Source organism: Propithecus coquereli, unplaced genomic scaffold, assembly GCF_000956105.1.
Source record: "Propithecus coquereli isolate 6110/MARCELLA unplaced genomic scaffold, Pcoq_1.0 Scaffold1, whole genome shotgun sequence".
NCBI lineage: Eukaryota > Metazoa > Chordata > Mammalia > Primates > Indriidae > Propithecus > Propithecus coquereli.
This window is the reverse complement of record NW_012133857.1, coordinates 26,458,205-26,480,375: the sequence shown is the minus strand read 5'-3', so window position 1 is coordinate 26,480,375 and position 22,171 is coordinate 26,458,205. Positions and strand designations below refer to the sequence as shown.

Sequence of the window (22,171 nt, the reverse complement as noted above, 5' to 3'; positions counted from 1 at the left end):
CCCTGCCTCCTAAGAGATATTCTGGTAGTGCTAGCTTTGGTCCATGGGCTTTGGTTGAGGAAAATGAGGATAATAAATGTCAAAAATTACAGCCCCGTAAGGTGAAAGACTAGCTTAACTGACATCAAAAACAAGAACAAGAGTTTCTTATAAGAAAGAGGAGACTGGGAGAGGAGAAGAGAAAGGACCACAACTCTGATTTTAAAAGGGAGAGCTTTTTGATTAGGACTTGAAGTGGGGCGGGGGGGGGGGGGGTAAAGACAGATGTTTGAGGCAAGAGTGAAAACTCAAAAACAGGGAAAGAGAATTAAGTGCTCCTTTGATTTTCTAGTCTTCAGTAAAGATCTGAATGGTTTTGACTTTTTGCAGTTGCATGGTGCTAGGACTGGACCATGAAATATCTCTGGGCTCTGATTAGTTAGTTACATTTGGGTTAATCTGGGCCTGATTCTGTATGTTCCTGAGAACGAAGACCCCATGACGTTCAAGGTCCTCGACAACTGTACGTCAACTTCTCCAACCCCATCAGCCCCGCCCACCCAGCAAGCTTCAAGGAGAATTATTCTCTAGTCCTCACTTCTTCACACCGCTGCTCACCCCATTTGCTCCTCTGCCTAGAAGGACCTTACCCTGCTTGCCTTTCTGCCAGGTGAAATCCCATGTGCCAAGATCCAAAACTGCCAACCTTCCTTCTTTGAACTGAGATAGTCTCTTGCTATCCACGGCCAGGTTACCTGAAAGGGAATGTAAGTAAAAAGGATAAGAAATCAAGTGGTTGAACCTTTTCCTGGGACGTCTGAGGACACAGTGAAGGGTTTATCCACAGAGAGCTTATGACTCGATTTCAGTAGAGTACTGAGTAGCTGCTTGATCTAAGGAGGGAATGGGAAATCCATGGGGCAGTGAGGTTGAAGCCAGCCTGACTCTTTCATGTAAGGTATGAACATTTTTTCCAATACACAAAGCAGTTGCTCCCCTTATTTTAAGCAACAAAAATAAATTTTAATTTATTAGAATGATTTATTTACAAATGGTAAAACTGCCAGATTTCTAGAGATAAAAAGATTATGCTGTGCTCTGAATAATACTAAAATGCACTTGTATTGCCAGTAAGGGAGGAATGTAAAAAGCAAGGACGAGATTAGACCAGCTCTGGATAAAAAACTTATCTCTAAACAAAACATGTCATCAGATTTACACAACAAGCAAGTACGAATAGAATGTCTTTCTCAATCCATGAACTCCCCTTGTTTCCTTCACACACACGCAGGGCCAGAATACAGTAGTGTTCACTGTTTATACAGTTACTAATTTATCCAAGGCACAGCTTTGTGCCCAAGAATGGAAACATCCTGAGGCCTTAGAAGTATTTAGCTTGTATAGGAGGGAGACTAAAGTGAAGGTGCTTCTTAAGTGTCTGATGCCAAAAATGAAGAAGTCAGACTAGACTAAAAGGGTTTAGTATCACAACGAGGCAGAAACATGTAAAATAGTTCATGCAGCCAACCTTATTTATTGAGAAGTCCTAATTTTATTGCCCGTTTAGTAACATCTTTGTTCCACAAACTAATTTCTCATAAAGCAAAGCACAACTTTTTCTTATAAATAGTATAAATTATTTTATTTACAGAAACTTGTTACAAAACAAATAGACTATATATTTCTTCTCTTTTAAATATCCAAAGTAATTTTCTATCCCTTGACATTTGTTCATGTTCTATACAGCAGCCAACACAAAGTCCAGCTGAGATGCTCTTGATTATGTGTACAGATTATCAAACTATTCACACATTTTTAACACAGGAGATTGCTTTTATAACCAAGCTCAAAAAAAAAAAAAAAAACAACCCAGCAAAATGCTTTCAAGGCCCTACATTCACACTGACAGTATGTAGTGCTCATTTAAATGATCTGAAAATGTAAAATGCTTTGCACAAAATGTAAAAATGATTATTTTCTGCTAAACAATGAAACTTTCAACAGTAATTTTTCAAAGCCCAAGTCCCCCTCCCCCCCAGGACAGAATGAGAGACATTAAGAAATTCCTTGGCAACAGAACTCTTGCAGGAAGACAGCTGCCTTTATAAGTTACATTTTTCAAATTATACATTTTTTTCACTGTTCTCAGAGGTACTTCTTTGTATTATATTTTTGGAATACAAAATATTTTAAATATTCTCTTTTAAACTCTGTATTTTATGAGTGAATAACAAACGAACACATCGTGTAAGTCGCTGGCTGACAAAAAGATTTGTAACCCTTGGTGCCACTGGGCAATCCATCACCAGTTGAATTACTGTGAACCAAAAGGTCTGAATTTTTAAAATACCTTATAAAATTACCAGCATTGGTTTTCAACTCCTCCCCTAAAATTTTAGAAATAATATTTAGGTGGAAAAAGCAAACTCCAAAAGTTCAACTGAACATTCAAGTCTTTTTTTTAAAGAGATTCTGTCTAAGCTTAAAACTAGGTTCAGGCACTTTCAGTTTTTTCCATTAGTTTTAAACCACATCACATACTAACATACATGTGCTCAGAGTATACACACACAGGCACACATGCACACGCGCATACACGCACGTGCGCACACACACACACACACACAACACTAACAAAAGAAAAGCAGTGTGTCACTTAATTACGTGTAGTCTATCGGGTAATCAGGCAACTAGGGAGAAGCAATGCCCACTTCATCTGTATGAATCCACTCCCGAGACATTAAAGGGACAAAGACTTTCACAGAACAGAGGCATCCCTTAAACTGTGAAGGAGGCAGGTTCTAGAACTATTGGCTTGGCAGTGAACCACTTCAAATTATAAAAAGGTATTTACTTTTATTAATTAATAAATAAATACTAGATGATCTCAATTGTACCAAAACAGGATATCAGAAAAAAAGACCTGTGCAAAAATACATATTTAAATATGTACAATTCATTTTTAACAAAATATGTCTTCTGAAATAGGGATACTTCCATATTTATAATAGAACAAGAAATTCCAAAATAAAGATACAAAAGTAGGTTTTGTATAATTCTTTGTTCATCATTGCAGCACTTTTTTTTTTGTAGGTTAATAAAACTGCAGGAGTTGTCATGAAATTCTATTGGAAAGAATATAAAAATTATCTTGGTTTTAAATTGATACCAAAGTCTGTCTAGAAACAACCCAACCACTGCAAATTTGGTTTTTGCAAGTTAATTTAATTCAAAAAAATACTTGTACTCCTGTGTTTTAAATGGTCTTAATTGTTCATCATAATAAAAAGTACTTATAGGAGAAAATAAAATATTTGAACAGTCTAAAATTTAATAGCACTGTTTAGAATAGGTCTGTTTGTGGCAGGCAGAATCCAAAATGGCTAATTTCCTAATCCCGATGCTTTGTGTATTACCGGGAGACATGATGAAATTCTATTAAAACTTCAGTCTAAGAAATCAAATGATCAATACTCACTAATCTAAATATCTACACTATTCTGAATCAACTTGCTATTGTGGATCCTATTCACATCTTCCGGAACAACGTGATCTGTCTATAAATTCCATCGCTAAAAGCAACTTTATTTATAACCATCAAGTCTCCTTGGCTCTGAAAATAAATTCTACCCATACCCCATTGCACTTGTCACCAAGGAATCAACTAGGTACGTTCTGATTCCTTCTCACCTCCTCCTCTCTCCCCCCACACTGGGATGGAACAGACTGATTTCTCCTAACTACACCAAATGGGCCCATCCATGCTCTCTCCTTACTAACCTCGCCAATAGTATCATTTACTGATTTGATTGCATAATGAGTGAACAGGATACTGTTCTCCCCTTCCTTTAAAAAAAAAAAAAATCAATATTTTACATCAATTTATAGCTAAAGTATCTGCATAAAGTTTTTGTTTTCTTACTTAATAAGAATAATTCTGTAGCAATTCACATTAATTAGGCTGGTAACCAAGTATTTTTTCATTCTACCTGTTGAATTGAAATTCCCTGAAAATGAAGTTTGAAACCCAAGAACTGTAGGGAAAAAAGGATGCACTGACTGGCTCTGTGCAGGCCCTGGCCAGGGCAATGATCAAAGCCTTGGAAATTTTACCCTGTGTTCAGCAACTTTGTGTGTTCTTCAAAGCAAAAGTGCCTGGTTCTCACCTCAGGAGCTGTGGTAGTGGGATCACCCCTTAAAAGGCCCCAGCTCATCCCCAAAATTCAATGACACCTTCTCAAGCAATGCTGTTTTAACATATTAAGCTCTTTCTTTTTGGATGGGGTATTAGAAAAAATATCCTGGATGGCTCTACAACTCTCTCAGGAAGATGGCTGGCACTAATCCCAAGAAAGGAGGGTGTGTGTCAGGGAATTCCTATACACACATAAGACCTCCGTGTGGGGACATGGACATGTTTTCCAACTCCCCTCCCCTTGGTGCCTGCTCTCCACTCCAACCACATCCAAGTAAGTATCTGGAGGGGCACGAAGAGGAGTACAGACACATACTGTGCTGGGAGTGCCCAAGCAGAAATCTACACTTAGTCCCAGGACGGTACCCAAAGAGGAAAAAGGGGGTAATGCAGAGTGCCTTGGAAACATTTAAGTACATCCTAACAATGTCACTTTAAAAAGGCAATATTTAAAAAATAGACTGAGTAAGACAACCAACCCAATCTGACATACTGTTTACCATGAAAACTTAAAGGATAAGAAAATTCCAACTCTTTGGAAATTTTGGAAAAAGTTTTTTCTCCCTATAGTGATTTCACCTTTCCCATCCCTCCCCTCCCCCCAATTTGGCTTTCCTTTATCAAAACTGGCGTGGTGTTTTCTTTTTTCTTTTTTTCCATCACATAGAATTGCTTTTGTACCATGAAAAGCAAGCCTCTAAAATGGTTTATACTTGCTCTCTGGGCATCAACAGTTTCAAACCAGTTCATAAGTTAGAAACTTCTGACAGCTTCTTATCCCAAATTACTTGCAGGCTGGGCTATTCTGTCATGGTGCCTTGCGCTAATGTCCATATTCCAATCCTGAAACGTTTCCATAAAAACCTAAAGCCAAATTCACTTCTCCAGAGGGTTGCTCAGGGTGCAGCTCTCTCCTCTGGAAGGTCTCCAGTCTCCAGTTAAGGTGCCTAACTGCCCGAGAGTGACCTACAGAAGACAGTGTTTAAAAAAAAAAAAAAAAAAAAAAAGGCAGGGAGAGGGAGAAGAGAGAAAGGTCTACAGTAACGCTCTTGCCAAAACATTCTTTTGCCCAGCCAATCTACTTGAAGAATGGCTCCGTGATATACTGCAAGTTTAAAAACAAAACAAAAACAAAAACTTCTCACAGATTGGTAGCAAGCAGTCCAGACCACTTTAACACTGATAAAAGCAATTCGGTGGCTGAACTTGATCCAGTGTCCTTTATGAGTACTCACTGCTACAGACATAGCTTCAGGAAAATCCTTGTTAAAACAACAGCCCGGCAGGTTTCTACCCTTGAGGCCCACAGGAGGTTGGGGAAACAGACTCAAAGGCATCGTGGAGTCCAGAGTGCTGAGTAGAGGTGTAACTTGTCCTCAAAAGTGTCCGGATTATTCCTCCCCGCGCTATTCTCAGCTGTCAGGGACGTGCCTTTGGCTTTCAAAAGAAAGACAGGGTGGGGAAACAATGAAAAGGTAAGTAAGCAGTTGTATACTGTTGTATACAGTTGTATACTGTACCGATTCTAAATAAGAATAGTCCAAAGGCCACATGCCGCTAAAGTCTCCACTGACTGGGTGATGTCAGGAACAGTCAGCTACAGAATTTGGCCTTAGCTTTTAAAAGCCTTCACTGCCATTGGGCACAATCATTCTAAAGATATACTTTTAGAAAACTGGCTGGATGAGACGCAGGCCTGAATTTCTAGCTCAGGGGAAAGGCTCTGTTTGCGTTTGGTTTTATTTACTGATTTTGTGTCCTTGACGAGTATTCCAGGTTGTTAACTGAGAAGTGAACAAGGTCAAACGGGCTAGCACACACAGGTGTGACAGCTCATACTCAAGGCAGTGCCCACGCTGGGGGAGAGGGAACTACGGCCTTCACAGAGAGCTATTTTTAAGTCTTTGGTGCTAGAAGCCACAAAAGACTCTTGGAAGTGGGGAGCAGGGTGCCTACTCAACCCCAACTCCTAGGCTTCTCAGCATGGCCCACTTCATTTCCTTGCTAAGAAGAATTCAACCAGCTCGGTTATCTCTGTTTTAAAGTCAGCTCCACAAGGAACAGCAAGTTGAGGCCCCCATTTTTCTAAGAGCAGCATTCTTAAGAGTATTTTGGGGTCATGGGTCCCTTTGAGATTCTGATGAAAGCTATACGATCCCTCCTGCAGATAAATGAACACAGACATAAAAATGTGTGACATTTCTAGGGGTTCACTGATCTTCTGAGCTCTAGCATGCCCCCCCCGCCAAGGATTTGTGCAGCATAATAAAAAGTATTCCATCAGACAAAGAAAATATTTCTTAAACATAAACTTATGTCAAAACTGATTTTAAGGTAAAAACCCAAAGTTAGGCTGTTTGGGTCTTCCTAGTGGGACATCGTCCCCTGACAATAACAATTAGAAGTGGCAAGCTGGCAGGTCATGAGCCTAATTTGGCCAACCAGATATATGTGGGCTATACCAGACTTAATGAGATAAGGAAGAAAAAAATTATATATACAGCTTTTCAAAATGGCCAGATTTCACATGCAAGTTCAGATCTGCTAACAAGTGTAAGAAGCAGATACTTTGTGTAGATGGGGCACCTGCCCCGTAGGCACTGTCACTCTCTACCTGCACCCCACCCATCCTCCTCCTGTCCCTTGTTACTTGCGGGCAAGGTTTAAATGAAGACAGAGAGTGCTTAATAATACGAACGTAAGATGGACATTAGAGCACAATGGTTTCTGAAAACCCCTCCTGTGTGGGTCATGTGTCATCAGGACACTACTCTCAGAGGGCAATTTTAAGAATTGGGTATACAATTTCTTGCTGTGTTTGTACTGCACTGCTACCATAAGCTATAACAAGTAACTACAAACCAAGAAGGAAAAGCAAAATTCTCATTAGTCCAGGAGCCCCCTTGTCAAAAAGCCAAACAACATACAAGTAGCCCATAATTTAAGCAACTACTTAAGTTCATGGATATTCCCCCCATACACCTTCAGCATTGTGTGTTAATTCACACAAACAATGGAGGGAAATTATATCATAGTAAGAAACTTGTTGGTATTAGGTCATTAAATATGAAATATCCGATTTCAATAAAAAGTGTAGTTTACTGTATCTCAAACAAGAAGCAGTATAATTAATCAAAGTATGCACCTAAATTATCGATACAGTTTTACCATCTTAACTGTAGCTTGTTTGTGCCCTTTACGTCGTGACAGCAAAGAAAGGCAAGCTTCGAGACGATTTCTCTGCTGATGCTCGTTTAATTCATGCAGAACCCATCCATCCAGCTTCTTTACCTTGCCGATTGGTTTAAAATGGTTCAATATTGTTGGAATAGTAACATTAAATCTTGCTGCTAATTCACGTGTAGGTTGCGATGGATTCGCTTCCATTACAGCTTTCAGCTCATCATTATCCACCTTGGTCTCAGGTCGCCCACGTGGCTCATTTTCAAGATTAAAATCACCAGAACGGAACTTCTCAAATCATCCACGTACTGTGTGTTCATTAGCCACATCCTTCCCAAATACTTTGTGTATATTTCGAGCTGTGTACGCTGCACTGGTTCCACGACAGAACTCATATTCAAAAATAACACGAATTTTTGACTTATCCATGGTTTCACAATAATTGCTCTACAAAAAAATTTGAAAGATAATCACAGGCCAAAACGTATTGTTTGAAAGACTGACGATGTGCCTTCACAATAATAATAAAACAAATGTCAAAGTGAACTGTCAGAGATATCAACTGTCAAACTAGTACTTAAGGAAATCGGACATTTCATACTTAATAAGCTAATAGTTTTCTGAAAAAGTCCTAACCTGGCATTTATTTAAGTTCTGAAGATGAGGAAGAAGGGGGAACCAAAAAAGACCCTCACATTTTATATCAGGGCTCTGGGGTGATGCTGCTGAAATTCCTGTTCGTAAGCAAGGTGAGGAGATATCCTGACGAATGAAATAACAAGATGAGAGATGAGCTGGAAGTTAGGGCAAAGGAAGCTGGAAGAAACAGCTATAGGTGAGGTCAGGAGAAAACAGAAAACAGGTGAACGGCGGAGGAAAAAAGACAAAGAGATAAATAGCGTAAGAGAGAAAGTCATGGTTAATTATGAATGCAACACCCTCTTAGCCATTTCTCTACCAATGGGCTCACACTCAGACTCCTTTTCAAACTTTCAGCTTAGAATGAGGTTTTTGCCTTCTGCTATGCCCATACTGAATCCTGTTTTCCCGCCTCACTCGAAAACAGGGAGGAGAAAATATAGGGTGAGATTTAACCAGAATATCTGGAATTGAGGGGAAAAATATCTAAAGCTCTTTCTTTTTAAATCTTATATCACTCCATTCTAGATCAGTTTGAGTTTAGCCCAGCTTTTTACCACTATCCAGGAAACAGTATCTGCTTCCTTCCTCAACAGCATCATACGATACACAATTATCAACACTGGGACAACACCTTGTTGCCTGTGGAGAGGAATTCCCTTCCAATTCTGATTGTGCTGTCATGCCCAGTGCTTTCTGCAGCATTATTTGCTAAATGCATTACCATGGCTTCCTTACCTAGGATCATCTTCCAAAGACATCAGAAATTCTGGCAGACAGGAGCCTGTTTTACCTTCGTATGGCCATGAACTCTTCCTCTTTAAAAAAGACACCATGAAGCTGGGTATCTGTTTACAGGCCAACCAACCAACCCAACCACACAGATTTCCAAGCTGGCGAAAGATCCCAAAGGAGCAGACATGGGTATTCCCATGGAGCTCACAGTCCACTTCCTACCTGATGAAGGAGAGAATTGTTCGTCAGTCCTTGTGCCCCTGGGATGGTGCCTGTGTGTTTCATGTGGACGTTGTTCATGGCTGGCACTTTGGCAACCTTTGTGGGTTTGCTGCTGCTGTTGTTGATGCTGCTCGAGCTGGGTGAGCACTTTCTTTTCTTTCCTATGAGTTTGTCTAGAGGAGTGTGTGAGTGTGAAAAACTGCCGTGGGAGTTGACAGGCAGCTCACTGGACTGGTGAATGAAGGGGCCAAGAGAGAGAGTGGAATCACTGCTGTTCACCATCACACTCATCCTCTTGATGGATTCAGCAGGGCTCCCACCGAGGGGGCCCCTCCCTGACTGGTCGTGCCGGATGCTCACCGAGTTTGCTTTATTTGTCACACAGTTGAGGCCGATGCTATGAGAAGATGTTACCGTTGAGGGGTAGGGAGGCCCAGAGTGAGCCACACAGTTTTTCCTAAAAGACTCCATGGAATGAGAAGAAGAGCAGGAGGAGGAAGAAGAATGAACTAACAGTGGGGAACTGTTTTTGCGTTTCTTTCCTGAGCCGCCACTGGTACTGCTACTGGCATTGTGACAGTTAGTGCTGTTACCAGAAGACTCCTTGGGCCTTAAAGACTTGCTGGATTTCAACTTCTGAGGTTTCCTGGACATAGGGGAGGAGGGGACCGAGGAAAGGCCGGAGGGTGTGGAAGGGGACGAGGATGAAGAGGACACTTGTCTGGATTGCATACTGCACACAGGATCCATGACCCCTGAAGCGGCAGGCTGTGCATTTAGTGTGGTTCCATGAGCTGGTACCGATTTGCTATTTGGGGAGATGCAGGTGGATGAGAGCAAAACCGGGGATGAAGAGACGGTGGCTGCCGCAAGATAGCTGACCCCGCATTGTGACGTCGGCACAGAGTTTGTCCGGTGAGGAACACGTGTGGAGACAGGTGTCGTGGTATTGGGCACTGGTGGGATTTTCCTGGAAACAGGAGAAGACAGGGAGTGACATTCACCATAGCCGTTCATGGAGACTTTCAGATGGGCACCCCCTTCGCCTCTGACACTGAAAAAAGTACCCACGTCATAGTGATTACTCTGAAACACAAAGCCAATCCTGTCACTTCTCTCCTTTAAATTCTTTAATGCCTCCTGGAGCTGGCAGAGTGATGGTGTGTTTGTGCCTCTCCTCAAATACTGCTCCAGCTTCTAGCTCCACCTTCCATCCCCGGTCCCTGCTTCCAGCCACTGATTTTCTAGGAAAATGCCATGACTCAAAGAGACCCCAACTTCTGCTCATCCTTTAAGTTTCTGCTTATCATCACTTCCTTAGGAAATCTGTCCTGACCATCCTGACTTGCTTAGTTTCCCAAGGACTCACCTTGTCCCTGTTTTAGACTCTGTAAGACTTCGGGTGGTTTCAATGTGCGACTGCTACTCGCAAACTCCTACGCAGACAGAGCAATCCACATTTTATTTTACCACTATAGCCCTAATGCCCAGCACAGTGCGGAAAATACAAAAAGCACTCAACAAACACTGAGAGAATTCAGGAAGGAATGGGAAAAAAAGGAAGGGCACAGCTAATTAACAGCAACTGCTGGGTCCTAACTATTGGTCTGAACGACTACACAAGGGAATAAAGCTGTAAAACTCTCAGGGGATTTTCCATCACAGTGTTGTAACAATGTATTCTGTTACTAATGTCCGGGCAAAGTACCTGTTAGGGCCTAAGGGAACCATATAAACAGTCAAACCAGGGAGGCCCCCTTTTAGTTTAGCTCCGATTTCGAAATGTGACGGCACCAAAATTTCAAAACCTCCGAAGGCAGAACTAAAACTGAGGTAGAAAAATAGAAAACGGCCTGACTGGAAGGCAAGTGCTAAGACTGCCTTGATCCTGACTTACTGGGGTACCCTGGCTGACCCAGCCGCCACCCCAGCGGGGGCTCCATTTCCTTATCTGTCGAGCGAGAACTGGCCTAGACTGCTGCCAAAGTGCTTTCCAGATGCTTTTACGTAAGAACTATAGTTATTAATAAAAGGAATTAATGACTATGAGCATTTGCACTGGCTTGACAAACCCCATTCAAGAGTGCAGCCTTGGCCTGAAGCTAGTGCCTGTCAGCTCTGGCTGCTGTGTGTTACAGTCACCTGTGCAGCTCCAGCCACACCCACACTGATGACACTGGAGTCTCTGCAGGGAGTGGGGCAGATATTAGTCACTTCTAAATCTCTCCAGGAGATTCCAATGTGGGGCCAAGATTGGGAAGACCGGCTCTATCTGCCCCCTGATCCCCCTCCCTCCCCCACCCCCAGAGCAGGGCAAGCATTGTCATTACCTGAGAGGTCTGTCAGAAATGCTGGGTTCCTAGACCTCACTCCAGATCAACTCCATCGGAGTCTGTATGGCAACAAGGCCCCCAGGTGACTCAGGGGCTCAGACATGAAGCCCTGCTCTAAATGAAGGCCGCGTACTACCGCTCACTGGGTGAGTGGCTTCTTACGGCCACCAGGTGGCTCAGGAAGTCAGGCCTAAAGACCAGGCTGCCTGGAACCAACTACTGGGGAAAGAAAAGGCTTCCAAAGGAGGAAGGATGTAGATTCCTCAGGGTGACCATTACTAGTTTCTTTTAAAAAGGCTCTTTTAAGTAATTCATTACCTTCTGTATAAAGAAGAGGCAAAGTAAGAATACGCAGTCATATTGACTTGTGTTTGCACAAATAAACTCTGTAAAGATATACAAGAAACTACTACTAATAAAAAATGGCTCCGTCTGTGGGGGAGGGCATAGGAATTAGGAGGGTAGGGGACAGGGCGACTAAGACTCTTTGCTGTGTGCCTTTTTATACTCATTTTTCTTTTTTAAGCCAAGTGAATGTATTACCAATTCAAAAAGTTAAAAAACAAACAAAAAACCTTTGAAAACTATCCTTCCTGGCCCCTTCTTAGGGGAGGTGGAACAGTGGTCCTAAATCAATAGAGGGCGAGTAACTCCTGGAAGTTACAGGAGTTTGCAAAGGGCCCTCTGGGTCATGACCATGCTCCGGAGAAGTGCTGATTCTAATCTCACCACTGTCCAGAGACTCCACAAACTGAAGGTGACTCACTTCATACTCAAATCCCACCTCCACTGACCCTCAGATTTACCACAACAAGCAATCAAAGGGTAAGGGGCCAGGGAGAGTGGAACTCAAACAGGAGCTCTTCCTGGAAGGTAAGATTTTTGGCTGAGCAGTGAGGTGGGACTTGGACCACTGTGGAAGTTTACTCGAGTGCCTCGAAGATGCCAGCTGAGAAGAATTCTCCTCTGGGTTAGAAGTGCGGATCTCCTCCCAGCAAATCTCAGGGGCTGCCTTAAAAAGCTGCCCGAATAGGCCAACGGCACTCCTGTGTGGGGAGCATTTTCACAAGCACCACGCTCCAAGTTCCCGTCTGCCCCAAGCCTACGTGCCAGCTCATCACTGAGCCAACACGTCTGTTGCTGCAGTATTGACTTTTTAAAAACCAAAGGTCATATTAATGAAAAGGGATAGTTTCCTTCTCCTTGGGAGCAGGTGATAAGGTAGTTAGCTGTGTAACAGCACAGAGAGAGGGTCAACAGCAGAGTCAACCTGATGATCCTACTTTTTCAAAAGTTCACAGCATGAAGAAGAAAATCTCTCCACATAAGCTGCTAGGAACCCAAACCATTTTCTCTCAAACTGCTGGTCATGAGCCACTCAGTCATCAATATAATGAGAAAAAAGCACTCGGAGGACCCTTCTAAACTCTTAGGAGTATACACTACCCCCATTAAGTTTAGTGAGCTCAATGAGCTCTACAAGTCCCATTGAGTCTGAAGAAATAAGCAGAGATTTCATGTGTCTTAGGGTGTTCTGAAATGGAGAGACCCCCCCCACCCCCGAGCCCCAATAAGCCACTCCCCTGATTCTGTTTCTTGGCAGGGACAATGTTCCTTTATAAAGAAGAACTGCCTCTTATTAGTAAGAACCAGGAAGAAATATGAAATAGAAAAGCAGAGTAACACTGTTCCGGATCTGGTTTTCTAAGTGAATAAATGTAAGTCCTAACAGTGATCGTGGAGATGGTTCTTTGCATTGTAGACTATCCAAGGCCCCTGAACAGTTTCTTCTGACTTTATTAGGAAACCAAGGCAGGTAGGCAAATGGATGTACTAGCAGAGTCCATTCAAGGAGGCATTAGTAAATGATGCCCCAATAGAGAATTACTGGACAGCCCCTTTAGCAAAGCTAAAGGCTCGTCAAAGTAGGTCCCACCAAACACTAGTTCCCCAAGATGCTCCCCTAAAAAAGGCTGCCAGGCCAAAAGAGCTTGGGAGACATTCCACATTCTATATGGCATCCCTTGCTTTGAGAACTGCAAAGCACAGTGTCCACTAAAGGCTCTGAGAAGTCCTGCAGTAACGTGAACAATTTAAACCTTTTTGGCTATGGAAACCTCCTTTCACTAAAAATCGTGTTTGGGAAGCACTAGCATACATAACGCCGTACAAGATATCTTAAATTGCAAAATCAGAACACATGGCTCCTCTACCTAAAATCTTCAACAGCTTCCCACTGCACTCAGAAATAATTTCAATGTCACCCGGCCCTGCTGGTCTCTCGGGCCTTGTTGTGTACCATGTTTACCTTCTTGCTGTTTCTCAAACAAGCTGTCTTCTTTCTGACTCCAGACCTTCATGCAACTGGTTCCCTCTGCCTGGAGCTCACCCCGCAAACCACCCCAATGGCTGCTCTTTCTCCTCCATCCAGCTCAGCTCAAGGGTCGCCTCTTCAGAGAGGCTTTCTGTGAACCCCTCTGGGCCGTTATTTTTCCCATCTTGGCTCCTTACTTGGAAACAAACTACCTCTAGGTTCAAATCCTGGCTCTACCACTAACTTCTTACATGACCTTGTATCTCAGTTTTGTTATCTGTTTTAAAAAGGTGGGGGGAGGGATAATCGTGGCCACTTGACAGAATTGTGAAAATTAAATACATTTAGTAAGTTGACTGGCATATAGTAAGCTTTTAGTAAGTCTCAGCGATTGTCATTACTTGTTTCCATTATCTCCCTTATGACAAGCTGTAGTTGCCTTGCTCACGTTTCTGCAGACTAGTTTTTGTCACCCCCCGGTTCCCAGCTAGACCGTGAGCTCCGTATATGTGGAGGTTCTTCTGCCTTGAACCCCAGCACTCAAAACACTATGTAGTTGCTGAATGAGTAAATTAATCAACAACAAGGCCCCTTCTTCTCGAAGCTAGTCAAAGGTCATGCTTTCACTTAGATAAGCATATCTTCATAAAATCAGTCCCTCAGGAAATAAGGAAAAGAGGACGCGGCACTGAGTAAAGGCAGCTCCTCGCCCCACAAACAGGCACTCACTTCCACAGCTGCGCGTTCAGATGCTTCTCCACCATGAGGTTGAGGGCGCAGCGAAGCCGGTTCCACCTGGAGTCAAACACGTAATAGCCTCTTCCAATCTGTCGGCTCCCAAATGTGCAAAACTGAGAGAGAGAACACAGACGCTCGTGCTTGCTAATTGTCATGTAGGCACCCAGGAGGGTCCTCTCTCCTTCAGGAAAGGAGCTAATCAGGAAAGAGCTGACTCTGAGTACCGGAGGCTGCGAAGCATGAGCGTGGCAATGCCTATGCCTATCCCCGAGTTTCGTGGAAGAGAAAGGGAAAAGCATGAGACGTCCCCCGGGCAGAGTGCGTGCTGCCTCTGGGGCACCCTGTTCTGAGCTGCTTTCACACCTGGACCGCATCCCACAGTACGGGCATGCCAAGGTCCCGGCATGCCCCCCTGCAGTGCCCCGCCCATGCTGTGCGGGGAGGGTCGACGCGGGGGTGGATGTGGAACTTACAGATGCTGGCTGAGGATGATGACCTGAATAATGACAGTCCAGTTTTTCAACAGACTCTTCTTTGTCATCGCCTTCGCCCTCCTCACTGGATAGCCGAGAAGCTGGCTCAGTGGCAGGCAGGGGAGGGTGTGGAGATTCATGGACTGGAGGAGGGTCAATGGGGGCACTCCCACCTTGCTGAGCAGGGCAGCCTGGAGGCCTTGGTGAGTAGAAAGTGCAGCACGGATCAGATCACACGCCTGGGAATCAGCCGCCTTCACTCAGACACAACAGCGTATCCAGAACCCCCTATGGGAGGCCTGGGTTCCACCACCAGTACTAGGGGAAAGCAGACGCCGATCCAGGTGGCTCGGGAATAAGGAAGTTCTCCCCTGAACTGCAGGATGTGAAGTGAAGCTGTTTGCCAAACATTATCATTATTTACAACTAGTCCTCCTTTCTACAGCGACTGGGTGGCTCAGGTCCCCCTCCTATTCTCCCCAAATCAGGGAAATATATGTGGGATTTAACAGAATTTTTTCTTTCATTCCACTTCAAATTTCAACTGGATTTGGGTTACTAAGACAACAAATGAAATACAGGTGTTCCTTGATATCTATGGGGGATTGGTTCCATGACCTCCTGAGGATACCAAAATCAGAGAATGCTCAAGTCCCTGACGTAAGCCGGCTTAGGATTTGCATGTAACCTACACAGATCCTCCCGCATACTTAAAATCATCTCTGTATTACTTATAATACCTAATACAATGTAAATGTTATGTAAATAATTGTTATACTATATTGTTTAGGGAATAATGACCAAAAATAATCTGTACATGTTCAGTACAGAATCCATTTTTTTTCCAAATATTTTTGATACACAGTTGGTTGAACCCATGGATATGAAGGGCCAATTGCAATTGGCAAAGTACTCTAAGATAACCTAGAAGAGATCGCAGGTGATAAAAGCGTAAGATGGTATTACCACTTTATGTGGACAGTCTAGAGCCCCTTACTCAAGGGCAGTAATGTATTTTTCCTGCATCTATAATGGCGTAGCAGTTCTGGAATTAAGCTTACTTTTTTATAGATGCAAAAACTTCAGTGAGAAGATGGCCAAAGAAAGGACTCTCTGGCCAGGGCCTCTGATGGCTCCTCCAGTGTATTGTGTAGAAACTACAGGGCTCATGTTGGGATAGGCTTAAGCACACACTTTGGTTTCCATCAGGGAGGTACCTACACCTTTAAACAACCATTTCAAGGATCAGACACATGAGGGTGAAACAGCAAGGTGTCTGTTCCTAAGCAGAAGCCCTTGCTGCCAACAGTTAGATGGCCAACATTGAAGCCCCTCATTCTCTATGCCTTTCTCTTTCCCTTCCCTTTGGAAACTGGGCACAAATCCTTTACTTCAACTTGGTTAAATAATACAAGAACACACACACACATATTCCACCATCACTGTCTCTGAAGTATGTAAGTTCTTGTTAAAACACTCTGATCCACTGTTTACTATGTTGCTAAAATGCTAATACATGCTCAGGCCAAAGGCCCAAATGAATGAATGAAAAAACATATTGACGAATGGATGCTGTAAAAACTCAGGCGGAATACCTGTCCTCAGCAAGAATTCACACTGCTATATTTTGAGAGAAGCAAGACAAACGGAAAGGAAACTGCTGTCAAAGCCATGTGAAATGTTCTAGTCACTAACCTGCAGTAAGGACCCAATTTCGGCCCTGCTCAATGGGGTTGAGAGATACCTGATGTTGAGCAAGTATAGAGAAGATAATTCTGGCTTTATTCTGTTGCTTGCATTTGCAACCAAAAAGAGCCCTGGCTGAAACTTACTGATGAACCCAACCCTTTTATTCTCATAGTAAAACCCTGTTAAAAAAATACCTCCACGGTGAGCCTGATATATGTTTTTTGACATCATGACCAATACTAGGGTTTTTACAGTGTCTGTAATTCTGTTCTCTGAAGGAGGGAGAAAGAGTTTGAGGGTTTGGCTTACCTTGGAAGACTGGGGGTGTGAGGTTTAGGTTTACTAGCTATGAAAGGCTTTGATTCGGAAGGAATCACTCCGTGAGGGTTTTGGTGCGGCTCCTGTGACGTTCTAGGAGGGGCGGGATGCGGGTCCCTGAGAGGCTGCGGTGGTTGCTGAGAGTCCAGATGGCGAATCAATTCCTTTTCCCTGGTTTTGTTTTTGTGCTCGGCTAATAACACATCAAATCGTTTTCTTCTACCCTGGACAGCCCTCCGCTGGGTTAAGGAATGTGTCTATGGACCAAAAAAATGCAGAACCTGAAGAATCTCAAGAATGATTTTTATCTGTCATATATCCCAAAACAACACTCCCAATAAAAAGTATCTAGACCATTAGCATAGTCAAAGGCTGATCAGCATTTGATAAGCTAAAAGTCTTAATAGCTCATTCTTTTCTCCCTAGCTAGACTAGAAGCGTATGTTTCTAAACTCTAAATGTAGAACAATCTAGAGATGCTATTTCCATCAGAAAAAAAGAATGTTAGTTGTGACACCTGGTACGTGAGTGGCAAACAGTAGTAAGAGGTGACAGGTACTCATGTTTTGTGCTACAATAGCAATTTGTTTATCAGGAATCTTACCAATTCCATTAGAAAAATCCCTCTTTAGACCCTATAAAATGTTGAATGTTAACTTAAAGGGAAGAAACCATTATTCTATAAAAAACATATCAGAAAGTGTCATTTTGGTAACTGCCGGAGAGTAAAAATTAAACACAATTGCTTCTCTCTATTCCAATGAAAATGCCATGTAAACAGAGAAAGTGGCCCAAAGCATTTTGGCGACAGAGACTGCTACAACCAAGGAAGATTTGAGAGAAGTAAAGAAGATAAGGCTGAGAGAAGAAAGGCTACAAACAGGAAGAGACATAAAGCAGAGTGAATCCCTGCAAAGACACTGGCTGTGGAAACCAAGGAAACAATGTCTAATTTGAGAAATAGGCACATTGAGGGAAAAAAAGTTAAATTAGGGTTTGCCTTAAGAAGACAATCAATATAAACTGCGATTCAAGCACATCAAAATGTCTGCACTCCAAATGCATTTGATAATCACTGGCATTAAAAAAAACCCAAGAAACTGAGGCTCATTTGAAACTTAATACTATTCCTAGCAGAAGATAAAGTTGAATGTGTGGGTGTGAACTGGTCAGAGCTGGGCAAATCTTACTGGCAGTCAAGTCCAATCACCCTGTGAAATGATTGTGCAGGTCAAGTTAATCTGACCACGGAATGGATGAGTTTACATTAACTACAATGGAAAATAATCACATATCCATAAACGTAAGTGAATCCATCTACATATTTCCTTTCCTCGCTTATATTACAAATTACTATTAATGATACTTCATGTGTGTTCATGCCCCTACACATAATACAAACATGTTGCTCTACAGATTTATATAGCATGTTTGCCACAATTTAAGGGACTTGAAAGTGGAATTATGCTTCTAACTTCCATTTGAAATTCAATAACATAACGTATCTCCTTACTAGACATACTGCAAGCTCAGTCCACCCAAAATCTAACCTGGCAAAGATGAATGTGTTTAGCTTCTTTTTAATTTTTTTCTTCATTTTCTCTAACATGTAATACATCCACAAGAAAGTAACCTACATGAAGACAGGAATTTTGTTTTGTTCATGCTATAACAGCACCTAGAAGAACACCTGGCACTCAAAAAATACTTTAAACGAAAAGTATATAAAAATAATGGTCCTCCAATATGTGTTTAAAGAATGAATGACTGGGCCGGGCGCGGTGGCTCACGCCTGTAATCCTAGCACTCTGGGAGGCCGAGGTGGGAGGATTGCCTGAGCTCAGGAGTTCAAGACCAGCCTGAGCAAGAGCAAGACCCCGTCTCTACTAAAAATAGAGAAAGAAATTAGCCAAACAACTAAAAATACATAGAAAAAATTAGCCGGGCACAGTGGTGCGTGCCTGTAGTCCCAGCTACCCAGGAGGTTGAGGCAGGAGGATCGCTTGAGCCCAGGAGTTTGAGGTTGCTGTGAGCTAGGCTGACGCTGTGGCACTCTAGCCCAGGCAAGAGAGTCTCTGTCTCAAAAAAAAAAAAAAAAAAAAAAAAAAGGAATGAATGACTGCCTAAATGTTACTGGTCCACCTGTCTCTTCAGACAGATGTATAAACCTTTCCTCCTCTTGAAAGACCCCTGGTGCTTAGCACAGTAAAGCCAAATGAAGAAAGTAGGCAGAGACAATATTTTCCCAGCTCAGTCTAAAGAATAAATAGGACTTCCGATGAGCTCTGAAGAACCTTCCATATAGAAATCTGATGATCACCTCCCCCACTCCCCCAATGAGAACTCTTCGGGGGATGCCCAAGGCTCACGGTATAAAGACTTACTGTGTAATTAGGCTTCTGGGGCCCTGCACACTCTAAGACCCTTGCTCACTGCTCCTTTGGTACCTCCCCTTCCCACTTTTTGTTCAGCCACCTGGCTGCCTTTCAGGATCTAAGGAGTTTGCTCTAATGGTGCCACAGATCCTTCACACATGTTTCCTCTCCATTGCCTGCCTCTCCCACCCCTTCCTGCCCAGATAAATCATCCTATCAATTTCAGCCTAATGTTCCTATGGCAATACAGCCTTGCCTGGCTAAATCTCCCTACTGCAGGCGTTTATATCTCAGGCCTCTCTCCTTTTTATAACTCATCAGTGGTAATTTTATTCTTTTCTCAGTGATTGTTAGATTAATCTCCATCTCTTTCATTATACTGTAAGCTCTACAAGTGTAGAAAACATGCCTTGATTTTGCTAAACCCTTTATTTTCTGGGACTTGAAATGAGGCCTATGCTCACGGATGTATGCAATAAAAAGTTCCACAACGACTGGATGGACAAAGGCTACCAGGGTCACAAATCTCTTTGCATGGAAGGCACAGAGGACATCAGATAGCATACTGGGCAGATGAGGAAGTGAAGAGGGGGCAGTGAGGGTGGCAGGTAGACAACAGGGAATAAAAAATGGGAGTGAACAAGTCCCCTTACGGTGAAGAGAAAAGACAATGTTCTAAGTCTAAGACAGAAGAGACCTGGTAGCAACTTGGGGAACACTGAGGGTAGGAGCACTCAGGTATGTTCAGGATATCATGTTAAGATAAATAAGCCAGTCACCCTATACCAGCTTAAGAGATTCAGGCCAAAGTGAAGGCAAGGAAAGGGAGAAGAACTGACAAATAGAAGAAGGGAAGAAAATCAAGGCATCCCATGAAAGGGCAGGCCACATGGATGCTGCATTTTCTGCCAGTTCTATGCTGACCTCATGACAAATCAGGGTTGAAGACACATTAATGCAATGACAGGCTTAGCACCATGCCACAGACAGTAATGGCACCCTTAAAGGAGTACAAGCAGAGTATATACCATTTGAAAAGGAAAATGGGAGAAAAATGCAGATCAATACAAAGTTCACCTAGCAATAAGGGCACAGGAAGAATGCTGGTCATACTCCTTGCAGATTCTGAGTTGAAAACACTTTTAGCACTCTCACTTCCTGGCATTTATCCAAAAGAATTGAAGTCAGAATCTCAAAGAGATATTAGCACTCCTATGTTCACTGAAGTACCATTTACAACAGCTGAGATGTGGAAACAATCTAAATGTCTGTCAACAGATGAATGGACAAAGAAAATGTGGTATATACATACACTGAAATATTATTCAGTGTTAAAAAGAAGGAAATTTTACAATATGCTACAAGGATGAACCTTGAGGATATTATGCTAAGATAAATAAGCCAGTCACAGAAAGACAAATACTGCATGATTCCTCTTATATGAAGGTACATAAAATAATCAAATCCATAGAATAAAATAGTGGAATGGAGGTTGCTGGGGGCTGAAGGAAGAGGGAAATGGGGAGTTACTAATCAAAAGAGCATAAAGTTTCAGTTAAGCAAGATGAATAAGTTCTAGAGATCTGCTGTACAACATTATACCTATAGTCAACAGTACACACTTAAAAATTTGTTAAGAGGGTAGTTCTCGTATTGTTTTCTCGCCATAATAAAACAAAATCTTAAAAGAAAGAAAGAAGAAAAAAAAACATGTGATTCATCACCAAGTTGTGATCATGATGTGGAACAGGGCGTCTTGCTTAACTGAGACTCTACACTTGTTGATTAGTAACTTCCCATTTCCCTCCTCCTTCAGCCCCTAGCAACCACCATTCTAATTTTATTCTATGAATTTGATTATTTTATATACCTAACAGAAGTGGACTCGTGCAGGCATGCTTTCACAAATTCCCTCAGGGGCAACTGAAACTGTGACATAATTCTACAGAGTCCAAATGGCTATCTTCAACAACAACAACATACCACTAAATGTGTGCAATTAGTATCCTATGAAACACAAATATGAGATCAAATCACAACTTGGTAAGAGGGAAAAAAATAAAAGAACGAACGAAAAAACGAATATGAGATAGGAGTTTTTCAGCTAGAGATCCAAGGATGGGAGGATGTGCTTGGGGTGTGGGGGTGTCCATTAACTCAAGATAGAATGCAAAATTCAGAATACAAGAGTATTACTGCAAAAGCAGTAATAAGAAGAAAGTATAGCAATAAGTGTCTGCATCCAAAAAGTAGAAAAGCTTCAAGTAAACAATGTAACACATCTCACAGAAGTAGAAAAACAAGGGCAAAGCAAACCCAAAATTAGTGGAAGAAATAATAAGGATCACAGCAGAAATAAATGAAATTGAAACAAAAAAATACGAAGGATCAATGCAACAAAAAGTTGGCTTTTTGAAATGATAAACAAAATAGACACACTTTTAGCTGGACTAACAAGAGAGGAGACCCAAATAAATTATTCAAGATGAAAAAGGAGGTATTACAACTGACACTGCAGAAATCCAAAGCATCATCAGAGACTACTATGAGCAACTATATGCCAATAAATTGGAAAGCCTAGAAGAAATGGATAAATTCCTAGACACATACAACCTACTAAGAGTGAACCAGAAAGAAATCCAAAACTTGTCAATAGGTAATGAGATAGAAGCAATAATAAAAAGTCTCCCATCAAAGAAAAGCCCAGGACCCGATGGTTTCCCTGTTGAATTCTAACAAGCATTCAAAGAACTAAAAACAATCCTACTTAAACTATTCCAAAAAATCGAGGAGAAAGGGATACTTCCAAACTCATTCTACGAGGCCTGTATCACCCTGATACCAAAACCAGACAGAGACATAACAGAAAAAGTATAGGCCAGTATCTCTGATTAACATAGATGCAAAAATCCTCAATAAAATATTAGCAAGCCAAATTCAAGAACACATTAAAAAGATTATTCATCATAATTGAGTGA

General features: G+C 42.2%; 1 protein-coding gene across 3 annotated transcripts in view; it reads right to left on the bottom strand.

Annotated features, from left to right (window-relative positions):
* Positions 1-1,593: 1,593 nt before the first annotated feature.
* ATXN7 (ataxin 7) overlaps positions 1,594-22,171 on the bottom strand; it is a 133,172-nt gene continuing 112,594 nt past the window's right edge. For 2 of the 3 annotated variants that reach the window (XM_012637738.1, XM_012637746.1), the window contains 5 exons: positions 16,810-17,075; positions 14,812-15,010; positions 14,330-14,451; positions 8,954-9,923; positions 1,594-5,611 (listed from right to left, as the gene is read on the bottom strand). In XM_012637738.1, the coding sequence (XP_012493192.1) occupies positions 5,594-5,611; positions 8,954-9,923; positions 14,330-14,451; positions 14,812-15,010; positions 16,810-17,075 (1,575 nt within the window). In that variant the 3' untranslated portion in view covers positions 1,594-5,593. Of the gene's footprint in view, positions 5,612-8,052; positions 8,120-8,953; positions 9,924-14,329; positions 14,452-14,811; positions 15,011-16,809; positions 17,076-22,171 lie in introns of all 3 variants that reach the window. The other variant, XM_012637731.1, reaches the window with a different exon arrangement.